General features: G+C 40.7%; 1 protein-coding gene and 1 non-coding gene across 2 annotated transcripts in view; one reads left to right on the forward strand and one right to left on the reverse strand.

Moving 5' to 3' along the window:
• The window catches only part of CYB5B (cytochrome b5 type B), a 37,805-nt gene extending 24,827 nt beyond the window's left edge, over positions 1-12,978 (reverse strand). Inside the window, exon 1 of the mRNA XM_026011585.2 lies at positions 12,603-12,978. Within this exon, the coding sequence (XP_025867370.2) occupies positions 12,603-12,764 (162 nt within the window). The 5' untranslated portion in view covers positions 12,765-12,978. The remainder of the gene's footprint in view (positions 1-12,602) is intronic.
• Positions 6,723-6,795, forward strand: TRNAS-ACU (transfer RNA serine (anticodon ACU)). The gene has a single exon. It is a non-coding gene; the product is annotated as a tRNA-Ser (tRNA).
• Positions 12,979-21,024: the final 8,046 nt, after the last annotated feature.

Raw genomic sequence — 21,024 nt, forward strand, 5'->3', positions numbered from 1 at the left:
AATGATCATAGCAGCATCATTTGCTATGACCCTACTTGAAAACCCAATGCCTGCGGTGCTGGGTGGTGCAGTCAGTTACATGTCTTACCCCTGATTTTGACTCAGGTCATGATCTCAGGGTTGTGAGATGGAGCCCCACATTGGGCTACAGACTCAGCAGGGAGTCTGCTTGAGATTCTCTCCCTCTTCCTCTGCCCCTCTCCCTGCTCACATACTCTCTCTCAAATAAATAAAAATCTTTAAAAAAAATTTTAAGAAAAAAGAAAACCCAATGACCATTAGCAGAGTATAAATAAATTAAGATATAATTCTACAGTAGAATCCTAATCAGTAATGAAAAAGAACCACTGCAATATCCACAACATGAAAGAATATAAACGGCAAACAAAAGACAACAGACATAAAACAACATAAGCATTGGAAGTCAATAGAGTGGGTACCTCAGGATGAAGAAGAAAGCAGTGATTAGGAAAAGGCAGAAGGAAAGGTTCCAGCGTGCTATAAAGTTCTAGACGGTGGTTATCCAAATGTGTTCATTTACTAGAGTGACATCATATGACTAAATCTCAGCAATTTATGATTAGTGGGAAAATAAGTTCCAAAATATCACATACACAACTACCCTTGTATATATAGTCAAATTATCTTCAACAAGGGATGTCAGAACCACTCACAATAGGGAAAGGGCAGTCTACTGAACAAATAATCCTGGGAAAACTGGATATCCACATACGAAAAAATGAAGATGGACCCTTCTTTTATCTCACAGACAGGAATTATCTGAAAACGGACTAAAGATCTAAACATAAGCCCCAAAACTATAAAACTCCTAGAAGAAAATTTTAGTACATTAGATTGGATAATGCTTTCTTGGATGTGACAAGAGCATAGACAACAAAAGTAAAAATTGACAAATGGGAGTACATCAGACTTAAAAATTTTTATGCACCAAAGGACACAATCACCAAACTGAAAAAACAACCTATAGAATGAGAGAAAAGATATGTAAATATCATAAGGGGTTAATACCCAAGATATAAAAGAACTCCTAAAATTCAACAACAAAAACATCAAATAACCTGATTAGAAAATAGGCAAAGGACTTAGACATTTCTCTGAAGATGATCTACAGATGACCAGCAAGTATAGGAAAAGACACTCAACATCAGTAGTCACAGGGGAAATGCAAATCAAAACACAATGAGATCCCACCTCACACCCACTACATTATTATAAAAACAAACAAAACAACAACAACAACAATAAAACCCAGAAAGTAACAAGTGCTGACAAGGATGTGGAGACGTTAGAACCCTTATGGATTCTCAGCCATATAAAATGGTGCAACCAGCAGCAACATTCATCTCCAGACCACTTTTCAATTTTAAAACAAAACTCTATGTACATTAACTTTTTTTTTTTTAATTTAAAGTCTCCTTCCTCTGATATTAACATAGCCACCACTGCTCTCTTCTGGTTACTATTCATGTGAAATATCTTTTTCCCTTCTTTCTTTTTTTTTTTTAAAGATTATTTACGTATTTATTCGTGAGAGAGAGAGAGAGAGAGGCAGGGACATAGGCAGAGGCAGAGGCAGAGGGAGCGGGAGAAGCAGGCTCCATGCAGGAAGCCCGACAAGGGACTCACGCCCTGGGCCAAAGGCAGGCACTAAACCACTGAGCCACCCAGGCGTCCCTTTTTCCATTCTTTCACTTTCAACCTATCAGTGTCTTTGGATCTAAAGCGGGTCTTCTGTAAAAAAACAACTAAAGTGAGTCTCCTATAGACAGCATATTGTTGGATCCTGTATTTTTATCCATTCTGCCAATCTCTGTCTTTTAAGAATCTAATCCATTTAGAGGCCCCTGGATGGCTCCGTTGATTGAACATGCAACTCTTAGTTTTGGCTCAGGTTATGATCTCAGGGTCCTGAGATGGAGCCCCACATTAGGCTCTGCAGTCAGTGGGGGAGTCTTTTTGAGAGTCTCTCCTTCCCTTTCCCTCTGCCCCTCCCTTCCACCCCTCGTGCATATGCATACATACTTGCTCTCTCTAAAATAAATAAATAAATCTTTTTTTCTTAAAGGAATTTAATCCATTTCCATTTAAAGTAATTACTGATAAGGAGGGACTTAACTCTTTCAAATTTAAAAACTTCTGTACATCAAAGACATTATCGGGGCACCTGGGTGGCTCGGTCAGGTAAGCGTCTGCCTTCTGCTCAGGTTGTGATCCCAGGGTTCTGGGATTGAGTCGTGTGTTAGACTCCCTACTCAGGGAGGAGTCTGCTTCAGCTTTTCCCTCTCCCACTCCTCCCTGATCCTTCTCTTTCTCTCTCAAATAAATAAAATCTTTTTTTAAAAGGACATTATCAAAAAAGTGAAATGATAAGCTACAGAATGGGAGAAAATATTTGCAAATCAAATATCTAATAAAGGACTGATATCCAGAATATATAAAGAAATACAACTTAAAAGCAAAAAGACAAACAATTCAATTGGGAAAAATGGGAAAGAACTTACACAGAGGACCAGAAAGTACAAGAACATCATTAGACACTAGGGAACCGCAAATAAAACCAAAATGAGATACCACTTTACATCTGGCTAGGATGGCTACAAGTGAAAAAATAATAAGTGCTGGAAACAGTGTGGGAAAATTGGAACTTTCATCCACTACTGGTGGAAATGTAAAATGCTCCTGTGGAAAACCACTTAAGAGTTTCCACAAAAAGTGCAGAACAGCCATATGACTGAGCAATTCCACTCCTAGGCATATACCCAAATGAACCAAAATAAAGCACTCAAGTAGATATTGTATGCCAATATTCACTGCAGTGTTGTTCACAAATAGCCAAAAGATGGAAACAATCCAAGTATTCATTGATGAACTGCTGAATGGACAAACAAAATACAGTATATATACATATAATGGAATATTATTCAGCCTTAAAAGGAAGGAAATTCTGATATATCTACATGGATGAAACTTGAAGACCTTATACTAGGTGAAACAAGCTAGATACAAAAGGGCAAATATCTAATTATTCAATTTATATGTGGTACCTAGAATAGTCAAATCCCTAGAGACAGAAAAATCCAAGTGATTACCAGGAACTGGGAAGAGAAGCAATGGAGTTATTGTTTAATAGGCAGAGTTTCACTTGGGTATGACAAAAAAATTCTGGAGATAAATGCGGGTGATAGTCACACAATCACATGAATATGCTTAATGCCGCCAAACTGTACAATCAAATACGGTTAAAATAATCAATTTTGTTATGCATATTTTACCACAATAAAAATTTTAAAAACCAAAACATGAAGCAAAAGAAGCCAGACACCAAAGGACAAATATTATACGATTCCATCTATTTGAGGTACCTAGAATTAAGCAGTTCTAGAGACACAAGGTAAATTAGAAGTTATCAGAGTGGGGCACCTGGGTGGCTCAATGGTTGAGTGTCCACCTTTGGTGCAGGTCATGATCCCAGGGTCCTGGGATAGAGTCCTGCATCAGACCCCCCGCAGGGCACCTTCTTCTTACTCTGCCTATATCTCTGCCTCTCTGTCTGTGTCTCTCTTGAATAGACAAATTAAAAATATTTTTTAAAAACGGAAGTCATAAAAAAAAAAAAAAACGGAAGTCATCAGAGGAAGTGATGAGGGGATAGTTATTGCCTAGTGGTTACAGAGTTCTGCTTTGGGTAATGAAAAAGTTTTAGAAACCAATATCAGTATTGGTTGGTTGCACAACACTGTGAACTGTACAACTGATTAAATGGCAAATTTTGTTATATATATTTTGTCACAGTAAAAAAATAAAGCTAAGTTTATATACCTGAAATTACTATTAGCCAAAAATTTACTTTTGTCTGAATCACAGCAAAAAAAAAAAAAAGAGACCCAAAAAGTTTCAGAGGTTAACCTGAATAGTCTAGATTGGGGGTCTACACTATTCAAATCTATTGAACAATCATAAATTTCTCCCTATTTTCATTCAGTAAATCTAATACAAGGCAAGACATATTTCCCACTTTTTCTAGAACCTGCTTGGCTTTTAAATCTCATGTGAACTTACCAAAAATTTATTTTGACTTGGAAGGCCTTTGTGTTTTAAGACTAATGGATCTTGTCCCAGCTTTTATTATGTAAGCAGTTACACAACATAACAAATAAAATGTTTTAAATAAACCACACTTCAACCAAGATCACAAACTTTCAGGAGGGATGAAACAATGACTGTGATCTATTCATTTCTCTCAGTCCAGCAATAATCAAGTGAAATACTTCAAAGATACAAAGGGAATTTTGTAATGTCCTCTGGTGAAGGATTTCAGTTAGTTCATCTGTCCAAAGAATACGTGATAGGGAAGAAGACTTTTGGCTCTTCCGTAAATTTATTGACAAAGTATTATCGAAAAGAAGACAGGCTTAAGGAGGGCACATGATGAGATGAGCACTGGGTGTTATTATACTATATGTTGGCAAATTGAGTTTAAATAACATTTTTTTAAAAACTTAACAAAAAAAGAAAATTTTATATTTTAATACAGAAAAGAGAGAAGACAAATTAGTAATATAAAATATACTTTCAGATCACTAATTTTAGGCAAATGATAGGAGTCAGATGGCAAAAAAGAAGAGAATGCAAAGAATGACAGTTATGGAATAAAAATCTTGATGGGAAAAAAAATCTCACAAATTCTCTGAGTGGAAATCCCATAATGATGTAATAAAAATGTAACAATAGGGAAATGCTAAAGACCACTTGACTTAGAAAATAGAATCTAGAATCATTAAGATTTTGGAAGCTGCAAAATTAAGTTGGGTGATGCAAAGGAGGACCTCTAGCCAATTAGATTGGCAGGTTACCACATCAACAAGAGATATGGAGGCTGAAATTCTAGAGGACAAAACAACTTTCAAAAAATAGTCTGACAGGGCAGAGAAAGATGACAGACCTGAGTGGAGAACAGGAGGAGATGGTGCAGGTCCACAGGTGTTCATTCGCCTTCAGATTAGACAGAGTCTAGTAAGGTAGAGGTGTCCTCTAGAAGAAAATAACTCGATGGCTGCCAGAAAGGGTATAACTTTGGCAGTCACCACTGCCCAGGATCAAATTGCAGGTCTGCAGATCCAAACATAACTTATCCCCACCAGAGTAAATCCCACTGCTATAGATTTTCACAATTCCTTAGGTACCTTCACAGTATTCATTTATCACGACTGCCATTATTTATTTGATGTCTTCATTTACCTGCTAGTCTATAAGCTCCACAAGAATAGCGACCATGCTTGTCTTTTTCACGGGTGCATTCTAGAACACAGTATGCCTGGAACATAGTGAGATCTAGAGACAGCTCACTCTGCCCTCCTTCCCTGTCTCGTGCCCTCTCTCCCTGTCTGGTATATATGCCACACCCATGCCCACATGCAAAATGAATAAACGAAAGTCAATTTGTTCATCAGAGCAACTCACCCAGACAGTACGGGAGGTTAAATTTTGCCTCATTTTATTTCTAGCCTTCCCTGAGACTAACCACTTGCAACTACTCAAGGAAAGAAAGCAGTCTTCCCATAGATTTGTTAATTTTACAATCTAGATGACAATCAAACTACAGTTTCTTTTCACCAGCCTTGAAGAAATCCAATAAGAATTGTTATTATCTGAAGCTTTCAGGGGTGCCTTCAGTACCCTGATATCAAACAGAGCCTGCATTCTGTCTTTCTTGCATGACAATTAGTTGTACACAGATTTCATTCTCCCTCACATGTCCAAGACGTCTAATTTACCTTTACATCTTCAGAGTATCTGCCACTTAAGCACTCAAAAGATGCTGCAGGGAACAAGTAAATTTTATTATGAATAAAAATAACCTCAATCAACGAATGGCCCCTAAGACTTACTGAGCTCTTTATGCCACGTAACGTGAGTCTTTACACGTTATCTATATTAATTGTCACAACAACTTTGTGGAGTAGGTACTATTATCTCTATTTTACAGATGGGAAAGGGTCTTTACAGAGCTATTTGCCCAAGGCTATACAACTGTTAGATGGTATAGTGGAAAATTGACATTTGGACCCCAAAGCCAGTACCCAGACATTAAAATTATATTTCATCTATACAAAGAACCAAATTTTCTTTAAAAAACACAATAAAGTGGGGCACCTGTGTAGCTTAGTCAGTTAAGCTGCCAACTCTTAATTTCAGCTTGGGTCCTGAACCAGCATCATGGGAATGAGCCCCAAGTTGGGCATTGTGCTCAGCGTGGAGTCTGCTTGTGATTCTCTCTCCCTCTCCCTCTGCCCCTCCCTCCACTCATACTCATGCATGTGCAATCTCTCTCTCTAAATAAGTAAATAAAATCTTTAAAAAAACAACTCACTATTAAGAAGATGAAAAGGCAAAATACAGACTGGGAGAAAAAAGTCACGATACATAGATTGATGCTTAAACAATACAGGGGTTGAGGTGCCATCAAACTCTATTCTCTAAACACAGCTGAAAAATCTATATAATTTTGGAGTCCCCAAATACTTAACTACTATTAGCCTCCTGTTTACTAGAAGCCTTACCAATAAAAGTCAGTTAACACGTATTTTGTATGTTACATACACATACACACACACACACACACACACACACATATATGATATACTGTTCTTACAATAAAGTAAGCTAGAGAAAAGAAAATGTTATTAAGAAGATCATGGGATGCCTGGCTGGTTCAGTTGGTAGAGCATGTGACTACTGATCTCAGGGTCATGAGTTCAAGCCCCACATTGGGCGTGGAGCCTAACTTAAAGAAAAAAAAAAAAAAAAAGTAAGATCATAAGGAAGAAAAATACTCTGTAGAAAAAAATCCATGTGTAAATGGACCGGTGCAGTTCAAACCTGTTATTCAAGGGTGAACTGTATCTGAAAGGAGTTGCATCAAAATGTATCAGGAATGTTATCCCTCAATCATAAATGGGCCAAGATAGAACAGATACTTTACAAAAATCCATACAAATGGCCAATCACACCATGATGATACTCAGTATCAATGGTCATCAAAGAAATAGAAGTTAAAACCATAATTCATACACAAGCACACATCCATTAGAATGGTTAAAGGTACAATGACAGATACCATGTCAGTGAGAGTGTGGAGAAAGTGGAAAACTCATACACTGCTGGTGGTAGTGTAAAATGATACAGACACTTTGAGAAAAGGCCTAACATTGCTTAGAAAGTGAAAAAGGAAGTATGACCTAGAAATCTTACTCCTAGGTATTTAACCTTAATGAAAACATAAGTCACACAAAGATTTGTACATGAACATTCACAGCAGGTTTATTCGTAATTGCCAGAAAATGGAAACAACCCAAATGGCAATGGACAGGTGAAGAGATAAATTTCAGTTCAATCATACAATGAAATAAATATATAAAATTAAAATTAAATAAAAAGCAATTGAAACTGCTGATACATAGGAAAAAAACAAAGATAAGTGTCAGATATGTGAAAAGACCCAAGAAAGTGATATTGTTGTTCTATAGTACTAGAAATAGAGGCACTTGGGCGGCTCAGTCAATTGAGTGTCCGACTCTTGATTTCGGCTCAGGTCATGGTCTCAGGGTATGGGGTCAATCTCCACATTGGGCCCCTTGCTGAGTGAGAAGTCTGCTTGAGATTCTCTCCCCTTCCCTCTGCACACTCTGCTGAAAAAGTCTTTTTTTTCTTTCAAAGGATGAGTTGTTAGAAGTTAAGAGAACTTAGTCAAGCACTCAGAATAATAAGCACCCAGTAAATACTATTTGTACTACTGAAACAAACCAATGAAAAGATACTATAATTCAGTTAAGGAATACTCTGATCAGGATGCCTGGCTGGCTGTCAGAGGAGCCTGCCACTCGTGATCTCAGAGTCATGAGTTTGAGCTCCACATTGCATGTAAAGATTACTAAAAATAAATAAATAAATAAACTTTAAAAAAAAAAAGGAATAGTATGATTCTACTCCCATATTTATTTGTACATATTTGTATATATTGGTATATGCCAGAAGATGTGGAAAGATCAAACAAATTCTTGGGATGGAAAGTTTTACTTTCTTCCATTCTGTATTGCTTTTCCCTCCAACTTATCCTCAAGTTCTTGGCCAAAGTAATCCACTGGAAAAGTAAAGTGCTTTCATGTCACTTCCATTTTTTTTTTTTTTTGAGATTTTATTGATTTATTCATGAGAGACATAGAGAGAGAATGGCAGAGACAGAAGCAGTTTCCCTACAAGGAGCTTGATGTGGGACTCGATCCCAGGTCTCCAGAATCCCGCCTTGGGCTGAAGGTAGCGCTAAACCGCTGAGCCACCAGAGCTGCCCTAATGTCACTTCCATCTTAAAAGGCTTCATTGGTTTTCTAATACATTTAGGATCAAATCTATATGACCTACTTTGTCTTGCCTGGCCTGTCTCCCACCAAGCTCTCTGGCCATTCTTGACCTTCATTGGCTATCCTACAGCCACAGCTGCTTTCAATCCTACTAATGGGCCAAACTCTTGCTTGACTCTGGCCAATGCTGTCAGAAAGCTCTTTTCTCTAGTCTTCCGAAGCTAGTTCTTTCTTAGCTCAATTAAAAGTCATCTCACAGAAGCTTTCCAGATCACTCTTACTAAAGTAGATCTCCTGGGTCGCCTGGCTGGCTCAGTCAGAAGAGCATGTGACTCTTGACCTCAGGGTTGTGAGATCAAGCCCCACAAAGGGGACAATAAAAAAAGTTATTATTTTCAAAAATGTTATTTATACATAAGATAATGGCTTCCAAATTTCTCTCACCTGTGATACAAAGTAAAAAAATAAGACTATTAACTGAAACAAAGGTTCACAAAATCATACATATCCTTGCTAAGGGAGCTGTACTTGGATATTTTCTAGTCTATGTCATAAGATAGTATAATCATTTTTTTTTTTAAAGATTTTGCAAGGTGGGCAGCCTCAGTGGCGCAGCGGTTTAGTGCCGCCTACAGCCCAGGGTGTGACCCTGGAGACCCTGGTCGAGTCCCATGTCAGGCTCTCAGCATGGTGCCTGCTTCTCCCTCGGCCTGTGTCTCTGCCCCCCCCCCCCCCCGCCTCTCTCTGTCTCTATGAATAAATAAATAAAATATTTTTAAAAAATGTTACCAAGGTTTTGGTTTATCGTTCATGATTTCAATAAATTAAACTAATATCACTAATTCAAAAACGCAAAATTAATGTTAGGGGAAAGATAAATAATTCAATTACATTACCAATTCAAAATTATCACATTCAAACTCCAGAATAACATTATATCCATAGTTACTAAAAAAAAAAAAAAAAAAGCAACTTACAGACAAGATTTTCAGATTAGGAACTCCTGTCTACAGAGGAACCTAAAAGTGATTTCAGATGGTAAAGAGAAGAATGAGAAGATGGGTCTTCCCATCTCTTTTTTCTTTTTTTAAGATTTTTTTTTATTTATTTATTTATTCATGAGAGACACAGAGAAAGAGAGAGAGGCGGAGACACAGGCAGAGGGAGAAGCAGGCTCCTTGAAGGGAGACCGATGTGGGACTCGATCCCGGGACTCCGGGATTATGCTGAAGGCAGGTGCTCAACCGCTGAGCCACCTAGGTGTCCCTTTTTCCCTTTTTTTTGGATAGGTCTTCCCATCCCGTGTAATAGCAAGTCAAAACCCTTGGTGCCATCTTTGACTTCTTCTGTCACTCCTCAAATCCAATGCATCATCAAATCCTATTGGCTCTACCACCAAAACACTTCCCGGGGTGCCTGGATGGTCCAGTTAAGTGACAAACTCTTGGTTTCGGCTCAGGTCATGATTTTCAGGGTTTTGAGATAGAATCCCACATGGTGATCTGCTAAGACTCTCTTTCCCTCTCCCCTTGCCATCCCCCTGCCCACACCTGCCAAAATAAATGAATCTTAAAAAAAAAAAAAAAAAAAAAAAGCCCACACATCCAAAACCTGATACTTCTTAGCACCCCTCACTGCCAAGCCTGGTCCAAGCCACTATGACCTCTTGCCCAATTACAGCAGCCTCCTACCTGGGCTCCTCAATTTTCCCTTTGTGATACAATTAAACCATTAAGTCACATCATGACTCCCCTGCTCCAGCGTGGGTTCCTATTCCAAAAGTCAAAATCCTTCCTAAAGCCTACAAAACTGTGTATCTGTCCTCACCTGATCAAGCAGACCTCATCTCCTCCCATCCAGCCACTGTGGCCTCCCTCACTGTCCTTAAACAAAACCAGACACACTCCTACCTCAAGGCCTTTGAACTTGCCCTCTCAGCCAGGAATGCTCTTCCTTCAAATATCCACACGGCTAGCTCCTTTAACTTCCTTCTGGCGTTTATTCTTGTCATCACCTTCTTCTTCTTCTTTTTTTTTTTTCTTTTTTTTTTTTTTTAAGACTTTATGTATTTACTCATGAGAAACACAGAGACACAGGCAGAGGGAGAAGCAGGCTCCATGCAGGGAGCCTGCTGCGGGACTCGATCTTGGAACCCCGGGATCACGACCTGAGCCAAAGGCAGATGCTCAACCACTGAGCCACCCAGGTGTCCTCTAGTCATCTTAATAAAACCAACTCTGGCCATCATATCTAAAATTTCAACCCTTTACCCTTACACCCTCACCCCTATAGACATCCACAGTGCTCTTCTCTGCCTTATTTTTCTTCTTAGAACCTATCGCTTCCTAAAATAGCATATTTTACAGTTACTCTGCTTATTGTCCACTCCCTGGAGACTAGTTTCCATGAGGGCACAAATACAGCTCTCCACTGTGTATCCTAAGCACCTAGAGCAGTATCTGACACGTAACAGGCACTTGATAATTATTTGAACGAGCAAATGAATGAAGGAATGGGCTTGGGATGAACTAGAAAATCGGAACAGAGACGACAGAACAGGTAAGAATTGCTAAGGGCAGATAAACATCTGTGGCGCAGGCTTCGTGGGCAGCTCTGGCACACCTGCGAGTGTGAACCCCCCTTAGCAACCACTACTCAAACCTGAACTAAGGGTCCACTCCAGGCACTGAGTGTTCCTTCCAAGTTGATTATGTATTCTAAATCAGTCAAGAAGAAATTTGGGGGCAATGGAAGCACAAAAACATTATTACCTACCATTATGAACTATGCTTTAACAGGCTACGACCCACAATTTTAACTTAAAATGAGGCATACGCCAAAGGACTAAACTAAGGGTGAATTCTGAAGAAATGCTCTGTACATGAGAGAAATCAAGGAATCTATCTAAACCAGATTCTGCTACTCATCAATTGCCCAGCCAAAATCTCTGTGAACCTGTTTCTCACTCTGTTAACCTAACAATCACTACATCCAAGTCACTCTCAACTAGTTATCCAAGGATGAAATAAATGGGGAAATACTTTTAAGGTGCCTTTTAAAAGCATAAAAAGCCATACAAGACACTATAAACTCTAAGATGTTTCCTGGCCATGACGATGATTTATTAAAAACAATGTCCTTTTGGGAAAACTTTACATTTCAAAACTTTTTATAGATTTACGAATCAGAACGTAGAAAAAATATTTTACTGGTACATTTGATTCACAGAAATAACTAACGGAAATTAAGTTTTTTCTCAGGTACAAGGTTACATTGCACAGGAATTCCCAAGGAATTTACTACAAGATTATTAATCTATTACTCAAAATGATACACACTCAAAATTGATATATGTTAATGTGAATACATGTAAGTACCACAAAGTCTCAGGAGCTGGGTGGGTGGACTGTCTGTCTAGGAGTAAGAGGGAACTTTCCTGGGTGATGGTAATGCTCTGTCTTAACTGGGATTGTGATTACAGGAATATATTTGTCCAAATCCAATAAATTGTACATTTTAAATGCTCACAATTTTCGTATGTACGTACACCTCAATAAAGTTAGACAAAAGTCTATCCTGCTTCCTTAAATTAAAAAAAAAAAAAAACCCTCTCAGTGCACCACGGTCTCAAGAAGTTGCACAACGCAACAGGCTTGAAGATTTAACAAAGAGGAGGAGTCAACGGCCAGAAAAGTTAACTCATGACCTTCTGGCCTCAAGGTCAACTCCAATTAATAAAAGATAAAGGCAGCATAATGAAGGAGTAAAAAAAAAAAAAAGAAAGAAAGAAAAGTCTCAGGGTCTTTTCAAGAAAACCAGAAATGAATTACTTCAGAGGGCGCAGTGGGAAGAGCACAGGCTCAGAGCCCTTCGGACCTAGCCTGGGACGGTTACAGGCTGTTAAACGTGTGACCTTGAGGCTCAGTTTCCCTTTCTGTAAAATGGGGATGATGCTGGCTCCGCGGTCTGGGCTCGCGCACGGCCCAGTACTCGATATGTGATAGGCAATACAGGACATCTATGAAGCCTCTGGCATTTAGCGCCGGCCAGAACTGCATGCAGAACCAAGGCCCCGCGGCGTCGGTCCGGGGGAGCCGCGGCCGCTTCGCACGCCCCTGGCCCGCAGCCAGGCCGGACTTCCCTCCTCCTCGCCCGCAGCTCCTCGGGTCGGGACCACCCCTCACCGGCGCAGCTCCCAGGGGCCGTCCACCTCCCGGGCCCCACCTCTTTAAGGAAATCGGTGACATCGTAGACTCGCCCGTGGATCACCAGCCAGATCTCCTTCAGGGAGTTGCGCTTCGCCACCTCCTCCAATCGGTAGTAGGTGACGGCGGTCTCGCCCCCCTGCCCGTTCCCATCGCTGCCGCTGGCTGCCTCCGTCGCCATGGGGCCGGGGATTCCGCTCTTCGCCGCCGCTCTCCGCGTTTCCGAGGGTAACTTCCTCCGGGGGGCCCTGCGCTCAGCCCTGCCCGGCTTCCGTAACCCGGGCTCCCACGGCCGTCGGGGGCTCCTGGCAACAGCCAATCGCGATTCCGGAGAGTTCCTGGTCCGGTTTTCTCTTCGCCAATGAAGCACGGATTCAGCTTCAAGTCCCGCCCACCCCTCGGCCGCTCCTAGCGGCGTCGGCCTGGTTCGAGGTCCAACTAACCAATCAGGATCTTCTATCCCTCCAATCTCGCCAACCAGGTATCGCGATTTTGGAAAGCCGCCTGGTGGCCCCGGGGTGGCGGGTGTTACGTAAGGGAAGGTCTCCTTTCGCCCCGCGTGCGGGCGTGCGGGCCTGCGGGGCCGGAGAGCCCGGGGAGCGGGGCCCTTGTGTCCCTTGCCCCGTTTCCCTTCGCCTCCCTTCCTTTCGCCGCGACCTGCTGTTCCCGCACCTCCTGTGCAGCCCGTATCCCAGCCCGGGCTTACATCTTTTGATTTGATTTGATTTGATTTTTTTTTTTTTTTTTGCAACCTTCAGGCTGTGACCAGGCGATCCCCATCCCAGTCTCCTTTTCCTCAGCAGTAAAAGGCGAGATGACCTTGTTTAGTCGATGAAATGAGAGAGTGTAAATGCACAGCGCTTGGCACACAGTGCTCAGCACCTGCGTGACCCCGGTGCTAGGAAAGGGCGGGGGGTCACCTAAGGTCACGGATGGGTGGTATCCCAAGTTTCCCAAGTTTCTGCCGCTACTACGACTGATTTTGGTAGACGTCAGTCATACCTTGAAGTTGGGCAAGGGGATCTGATTTTTAAACGGATTATCTGGTGATCGGAACATCGCTGTGCTATTTTAGTTTCTGTGTGTCCTAAGATCCACCTCCGCTGTTCCCAGCTAGAGGTCCCCGCATTTTGAAATTCCAAGCTCGGTTGATGTGCAGTGTCGTCAGCTCCTCACCTTTAACTGCCTTTACAAGTGACCCATGACATGTAATGTGCTTTTCATCCTGTCACTCTCCAAGACTTGCCACAATCCATCCCCAACCTCTTTTGCTAACGTCCTCCACCGTTCCTTTTGTTAAGGCTCCTGTACCAGCCACGGACTCCTAGATCTGCTGGTTATAAAACCACTTCTGCGATCGTACCAGGTCCACCAACCCCTCCCTCCCAAAGCCTACTCACTTTCAAGCTCCTCCTGAAATTTTTTCAAAAACTCTCCTGCAGTCCCAGGCTCCAGGGGTTCCCACCTCCTGCAGCACCTAAGCATATTACTATTTCAGGAAACCCCCTGTATCTGTAAATCTTAACTTCCCAGATCTCACGTCCCAAATGAGACTGAAATTACAAGAGAAAACCCTGACAACCACCACAACAACAAAAATCTCAGTTTCTTCCGAGAAATCCCATACGATTGTTAGGATCTTCCACAAGCTAGATTCAAATATTTACGTTCATTTCAGAGGTATTTACTGAACATTTACTGTGTCACAAGTACTGAGATAGGGAACATAAGAAATAAGCCTTCTGGGGGCGCCTGGTGGGTGGCTCGGTGGTTGAGTGTGTCTACCTTTGGCTCAGGTGGTGTTCTGGGGTCCTGGGATCCAGTCCCTACTTCTCCCTCTGCCTGTGTCTCTGCTTCTGTATGTTTCTCATGAATAAATAAATAAGATCTTCAAAAAGAAAAAAAGCCTTCTGAAACAAAAACATTCACATATATATAAATTTAAGTTCTAGAAATAGAGATTCGTTTCGAATGTAATAGGAACACATATTTGTTAAATGAATAGTTCACACTTAACCCCAGTGTGCATATGTCACCCGAGGAGGCTGTTTTAAAAATACAGATCCCCAGGAGCCTGAGTGGCTCAGTCAGTTAAGCCTCTGCCTTTGGCTCAGGTCTTGATCCCAGGGTCCTGGCTCCAGTGGGGAGTCTGCTGCTCCTTCTCACTCAGCCCCTCCCCCCGCTTGTCTTCACTCACTCTCTCTCAAATAAATAAATAAAAGTCTTGAAAAATACAGATTCCTTCCTGTCCAAACATGAGAGTCTCTTCCTCACCTTGAATCTTGGCTTACTTATTACTTACTCTGACCAATAGATTGTGGCGAAAGTGTTGCTGTGCAAGATATGGAGTTCAGACCTCAAGAGGCCTTGAAGTTTCTGTCTTCAGCACATTAGACCAAGATCAAGATGCTGTGAAGAAGCCTGGGATTAAGGACCCACCATTTAAACTCTAGACTGAGCCCACCCCTTCATCAACTTTCAGCTGAGTGTGGAACACTGAGTGAGCCCAGGCTTACTCAGCAGAACTGCCCAGGCAACCCACAGAATCCTGAGACATAATAAAACATTGTTTTAACAACAACAACAACAAAAATGCAGATTCCCAGCCCCACCTCCAGAGATTTAGGCCCAGTGGGTCTGGATATAAACCCAGAAATGAACATTTTTAACAAGTATTTGTGATGACTCTGATGCAAGTGATTTTTAGACAATTTTGGGAAATGCTGAACTTTTTCTGAAGCAGATATGTCTTTATCTCTCATACAATAAATTAGTAAAATTACACAGCATTTCCTTTACTATCTCCACCTTTAGGAAACCGAGTCCAATAGTGTTTGTAAAGACCCTAAGATGGTAGTGTAAAAGAACTTCTCAACAAAGGGAAGGGTTACAGAAATATATTTGGAGTACCATAATATCAAAAGCAGGTTTTCTGAGACTGGGAAGAGAAAAGTGGTTTGGGATTCCTCCAGTAACAGCAACAGGAAACCCACAAGTTTCCTCAAAGGGACAGAGTTGGAGACGGAGGGGAGCAGGGGAGGCAAGAGGCCATCAGAGGGAAAGGGCTACATGCTGTACCCAGGGAGATCAGACCTTCTGTGCAGGGCTCCCAGCTAGCAGACTACTTGAGACCCAGTGCAGAATCTATCAGCTCCACAACAGAGCTTTTGCGAAATGAGCCGTGTGGCCTGAAGGCTAGAGTGCCCTTCCTGAATGTTTTGCACTATGTAAAACCCCTGCGGAGGAGCGGAACTGCTCCCATAAATGAGTAAGACTGAATTTTTCATCATCGTGCCAAATGGAATTAGGACCACACTAACTTGTTTTGTTTCTTTTTTAAGATTTTATTTATTTTCTTTTTTTATTTTTATTTTTTTTTTTATTTATGATAGTCATACAGAGAGAGAGAGAGAGGCAGAGACACAGGCAGAGGGAGAAGCAGGCTCCATGCACCGGGAGCCCGATGTGGGATTCGATCCCGGGTCTCCAGGATCGCGCCCTGGGCCAAAGGCAGGCGCCAAACCGCTGCGCCACCCAGGGATCCCGATTTTATTTATTTTCTAACTTTTTTTTTTAATATTTAAATTCCCCCTTTTTTTTTTTAGAATTTCAAACAGGTACGGTGAAAGAATAATACAATGAACTTCCATATACTTTTAACTTAGATTACTGTGACTATTTTTCCATATTTGATTTCTTCCATATATATTTATTATTGCTGTTGTGAATAATGTTAGACCATTTCACAACAGGTTGCAGACATTGTGACCTTCACCTTCAAATAATTCCGTATTTCCTAAGAACAAGAACATAGTCTTACATAACCCCAGTATGATTTTCTTCTTCTTTTTTTTTTAATGTTTTATTTATTTATTCATGGGAGACACAGAGAGAGAGAGAAAGAGAGAGAGAGAGAGGCAGAGACACAGGCAGAGGGAGAAGCAGGCTCCCCTCAGGGGGAGCCCGATGTAGCACTTGATCCCAGGACTCCGGGGTCACGATCTGAGCTAAAAGCAAATGCTTAACTGGTGAGCCACCCAGATGCCCTCTCCACCCCAGAGCCCCCCCAACCCCACCCACCCAGTATGATTTTCAAATTCAAGGAATTCAACATTCATACAAATCCAGGATCACACATTGCATTTACTTATGTCTCCTTAGTTTCCTTGAATCAGATGCATTTCTTCAGTCTTTCTTCTACTTTAAAACATTTACATTGTTTAAAAGTATGACCTCTGGACACCTGGGTGGCTCAGGCGGTTAAGCATCTGCCTTCTGCTCAGGTTGTGATCCAGGGGTCCTGGAATCGAGTCCCACATCGGGGTCTCCGCTCAGCGGGGATTCTGCTTCTCCCTCTGCTCTTCCCCACTTGCTCATGATCGATCTCTCTCTCTCTCTCTCAAATAAAATCCTTAAAAATATAAAAAATAAATAAAAGTATGACCTCAGATTGAATTTGATTCGGAAAAATAATGTGGCCTAACTGTATGATTATTAAATTCATATTCACCATTACTGCGTGTTAGCCAGAAAGTCTAACTGGGAATCCCCATCCCTGCCACTTACAAACTTGGTTAATATTAGGTAGCTTTCTTGATCTCTTTTTTTCCAAGTGGATACCCAATTGTACCAATACCATTTAATGAAAACATAATTCCCCAATGAATTGTCTTCATGTTTTTCTTGAAAATAGATTTACCATACCAGTGGGGGTCTTTTTCTGAATTTTCTATTCTGTTCAGTGTTTTGTCTATTCTAAGGCCAAGTCCACACTGTCTTGTCTACTCTAGCTTTGTAGTAAAGCTTGAAGTCAGTCAATGTAAATCCTTCACCTTTGCTCTTATTTTTCAAAATTGTTTCTGCTATTTTAGATCTTTTGTGGTTCCACATAAATTTTAAAATCAGCTTGTTGAACCAAGTAAGCAAAGTTAATGTCACCAGTGATAAGTCATGTTGATAGCATGGTATGTGATAAAGAGAGCACTTCATCACTATGTAGTCTTCCCAAAAACTCTTGATCCCAGCGGAAGCATGAGAAAAACATGGACAGACCCAAATTGAGGCGCATTCTACAAAATACCTGACCAGTATTCCTCAAAACTGTCAAACTTATTAAAAGCAAACAAAACAAGGAAACACTTAGAAATTGTCACAGACCCAGGTGGACTAAGGACATATGACAACTAAATGCAATGTCATATCCAGGACTGGCTCCTACAACAACAAAAAAAAAGGGCATTAGAGAAAAAACAGTGAAATCCATAAAAAGTAATAGTAATGTTCCAGTGTTGATTTCTTAGTTTTGACAAAAGTACTATAGTAAATGTAAGATGTAAATATTATGGGAAGCTGGGTGAGGGGTATAGAAGAACTCTCTGTACTATTTTTGGAACTCTTCTGTAAATCTAAAATTATCCCAGAATCAAAAAGATAATTTTTAAATCAGCCTGTTCATTTCTATAAAAGGTTACAGACTAATTTATAGAGAATAAACATCTTAACAACCCTGACTCTCATAATCCACAAATATGGTGTACTGCTCCATTTATTTGAATCTTATTTTAATTTGGAGTTTTCCGCATGAAGGTCCTTTGCATCTTTTGTTAAGTTTAGTCCTAAATATTTTATGATTTTTATGCTATTATAAGTGGAGCTATTTCAGTTTTCAGTTGTTTGCAGCTATAATAGAGAAATAGAATTGATTTTGTACACTGACTTAAGTGTCCTATGACCCTGCTAAATTCACTTAGAATTCTAGTGGATGTTTAGTATATTTCTTAGAATAACCTATGTAGCTATCATGTCGTCTACTAATACAGACAATTTACTTCTGCCTTTCTAATCTGTGTGCTTTTTCTTTTTTTTCCTTGCCTTATTTTCTGGCTGTGACTTCTAATACAACATTAAGTAAAAACGATGAAATGAGCATCCTTGCCTTGTTCCCAAACTTAGAAAGAAAGTATTCAGTCTTTCATGATTAAATATGATGTTGTCTATAGATTTTTTCAGTTGATGCCCTTTATCAGATACAAAGCAGAATTTCCCTGTGTTTCTAGTTTCCTATTTTTTTTTATCATAAAAGAATATTGAATCCTGTCAAATATTTTTTTTCTGCATCTTTTGGGATGATCATAGGATTTTTCTCCTGTAGTCTGTTAATATGGTGAATTACTTTGGATGGTTTTGAAAAACTTAACCCTCTTTGCCTCCCTGGGATCAACTTCACTTGGTTACAATATAGCCTTTTAAATATATTGTTGGTTTTAATTTGCTAGTATTTTTTAAAGATCTTTGCATCTATATTCATGAGGAATATTAGCTATAATTTTCTATTCTTGAATGCCTTTGATATTTTTACCAAGCTATTTGATGAATATTTACTACAGCTAAGTACTGTGTCAACATGAGTATTATACAAAACTCCTCACAGTGCCTGCCACAAAGTGTCCTCAGGAAATGCTGGATATTTTGGAGTTATTATTTCTAGATGCTATAAATGAGACCCACCTCCTAAAGAAACTTAGAGAAAGATGGCACCTACTATATAGAACTTTTTTTCTTTCTTTCTTTCTTTTTTTTTTTTAGGTAGCCTCCTTGCCCAATATGAGGCTTAAACTCACAACTCTTGAGATCAAGAGTCGCATGCCCTACTGACTGAGCCAGCCAGGCGCCCCACCCTATAAAGCATTTTTACATTAACATTTTACTTTTAGGGTTTCATTTATTAGAAAATCTCCCCCCAGCCATCCAGGAGCATGCTCTGAAATTTATCTCAGATGAGAGTGGGATCAGGGAGCACCTGGATGGTTCAGTTGGTTAAGCATCTGCCTTTGGCTCAGGTCAGGATCCCAGAGTCCTGGGATGGAGCCCAGAGTTGGGCTCCCTGCTCAGCGGGGAGCCCGCTCTTCCCTCTCCTCCCCGTTCATGCTACCTCTATCACTATCTCTCCCTCTCTCTCAAATAAATGAATAAATCTGAAAAAAAAAAAAAAAACCCACAGTGAGATCACTGTGTGAGAATCTGCTGCAGGGAAGTTGTTGTTTACCTTGCAAACTCATTCTACTGTTTTTGTATAAAGAGTGGAATTGGAAAAGGAAACAGTCAAGGAAAACACTGTGTATGCTCCATGAGACTAGAGCAAGAAACAAGGATTCTGTGTCATCTTTTGCAGACAGCAAACACAGCTCCTGTGTTCTCACACCTTTTTGAGGGGGGAAGAGATCCCCTTTCCTGTTCCGGGAATAGAATACAACGAAGTAGCCTTAAATCTGCTCTTGCCCTTCTCAGAGTACTATATCCCCTGGCAACCTATTCCCTTCTCCTGCCAGAAGGAAGACAAACTCTTACAGCCTTCACAGTCCAACACTCTCCTTCCCTTCCTAGGGCCAGGCCTAGGTCATCCAGTGCAGGGAAGCTTCAGGAAGTTGATGCAAAGTTAGAAGCCTAATCCTTCAGGGTATGCCCTCAGGGAGGGTTTGGTTGCAAGCATCTTCGAGTTTTTCCATTCCTCAGGTCAGCCAGACATCCCTGGCCTGTTGGGTGGACTCTTCTGGAGCTTCCCCCTGGACCATCCCATTCAGTCTCATGCCGGTGGGGCCCAAACCCCAACAGCCCAGCCCAGTTTCATTTCGAGAAATGAGAGAAACTATCATTGCATAAATAGCTGTTAAAAAGGACGGTTTCTACTGGGGTTGGTTTTCCTGGTTTCAGAACACTCACTTTTTTTCCCTTCTGGTGTTTCTTAGTTTACTCTTAACAGGTAATAAGTACTTCATGTGTTTCAAAAACATAGACGTGTGTGTATAAATATATCTGTGTCCATTTATATTAATGTGTATATAAAAATAAGCAAATTACCCTTCGTATGGATGTATTGATTTACATCCCCACCCACAAGGTGTGAGAATGCCTGCTTTTATAAAGTCTCACCAATAATGTGTGTAATCAACAGACCAATAAAACAAAGAGTCCTAAAATGCATTCAAGAATAGAAGACGTGGGACGCCTGGGTGGCTCAGTGGTGGAGCACCTGCCTTCAGCGTGATCCTGGAGTCCCAGGATCGAGCCCCACGTCACTAGGATGGCCATCATTAAAAAGAAAAGAAAAGAAAAAGACAGACAATAACAAGTGTTGATGAGTATTCACAGAAACTGTGAATACTGGAACACTCTCCTATACTGCTAGGGTGAATGTAAAATGGAGCATCTACTGTGGAAAACAGTCTGGCACTTCCTCACAAAGTTACACGTAGGGTGACCCTATGACTTAGCAATTCCATTTCTAGGTATATACCCAAGAAAAATGAAAACTATGTGTCCATACAAAAACTTGCTTACAAATGTTTATAACAGCACTGTTCATAATAGCCAAAAAGTGTAAATAATCCCAAACTCCATCAACTGATGAATGGATAAATATAGTATGCTATGGGGATCCCTGG

The sequence above is a fragment of the Vulpes vulpes genome, chromosome 12 (genome assembly GCF_048418805.1).
Source record: "Vulpes vulpes isolate BD-2025 chromosome 12, VulVul3, whole genome shotgun sequence".
In the NCBI taxonomy this organism is placed as follows: Eukaryota; Metazoa; Chordata; class Mammalia; order Carnivora; family Canidae; genus Vulpes; species Vulpes vulpes.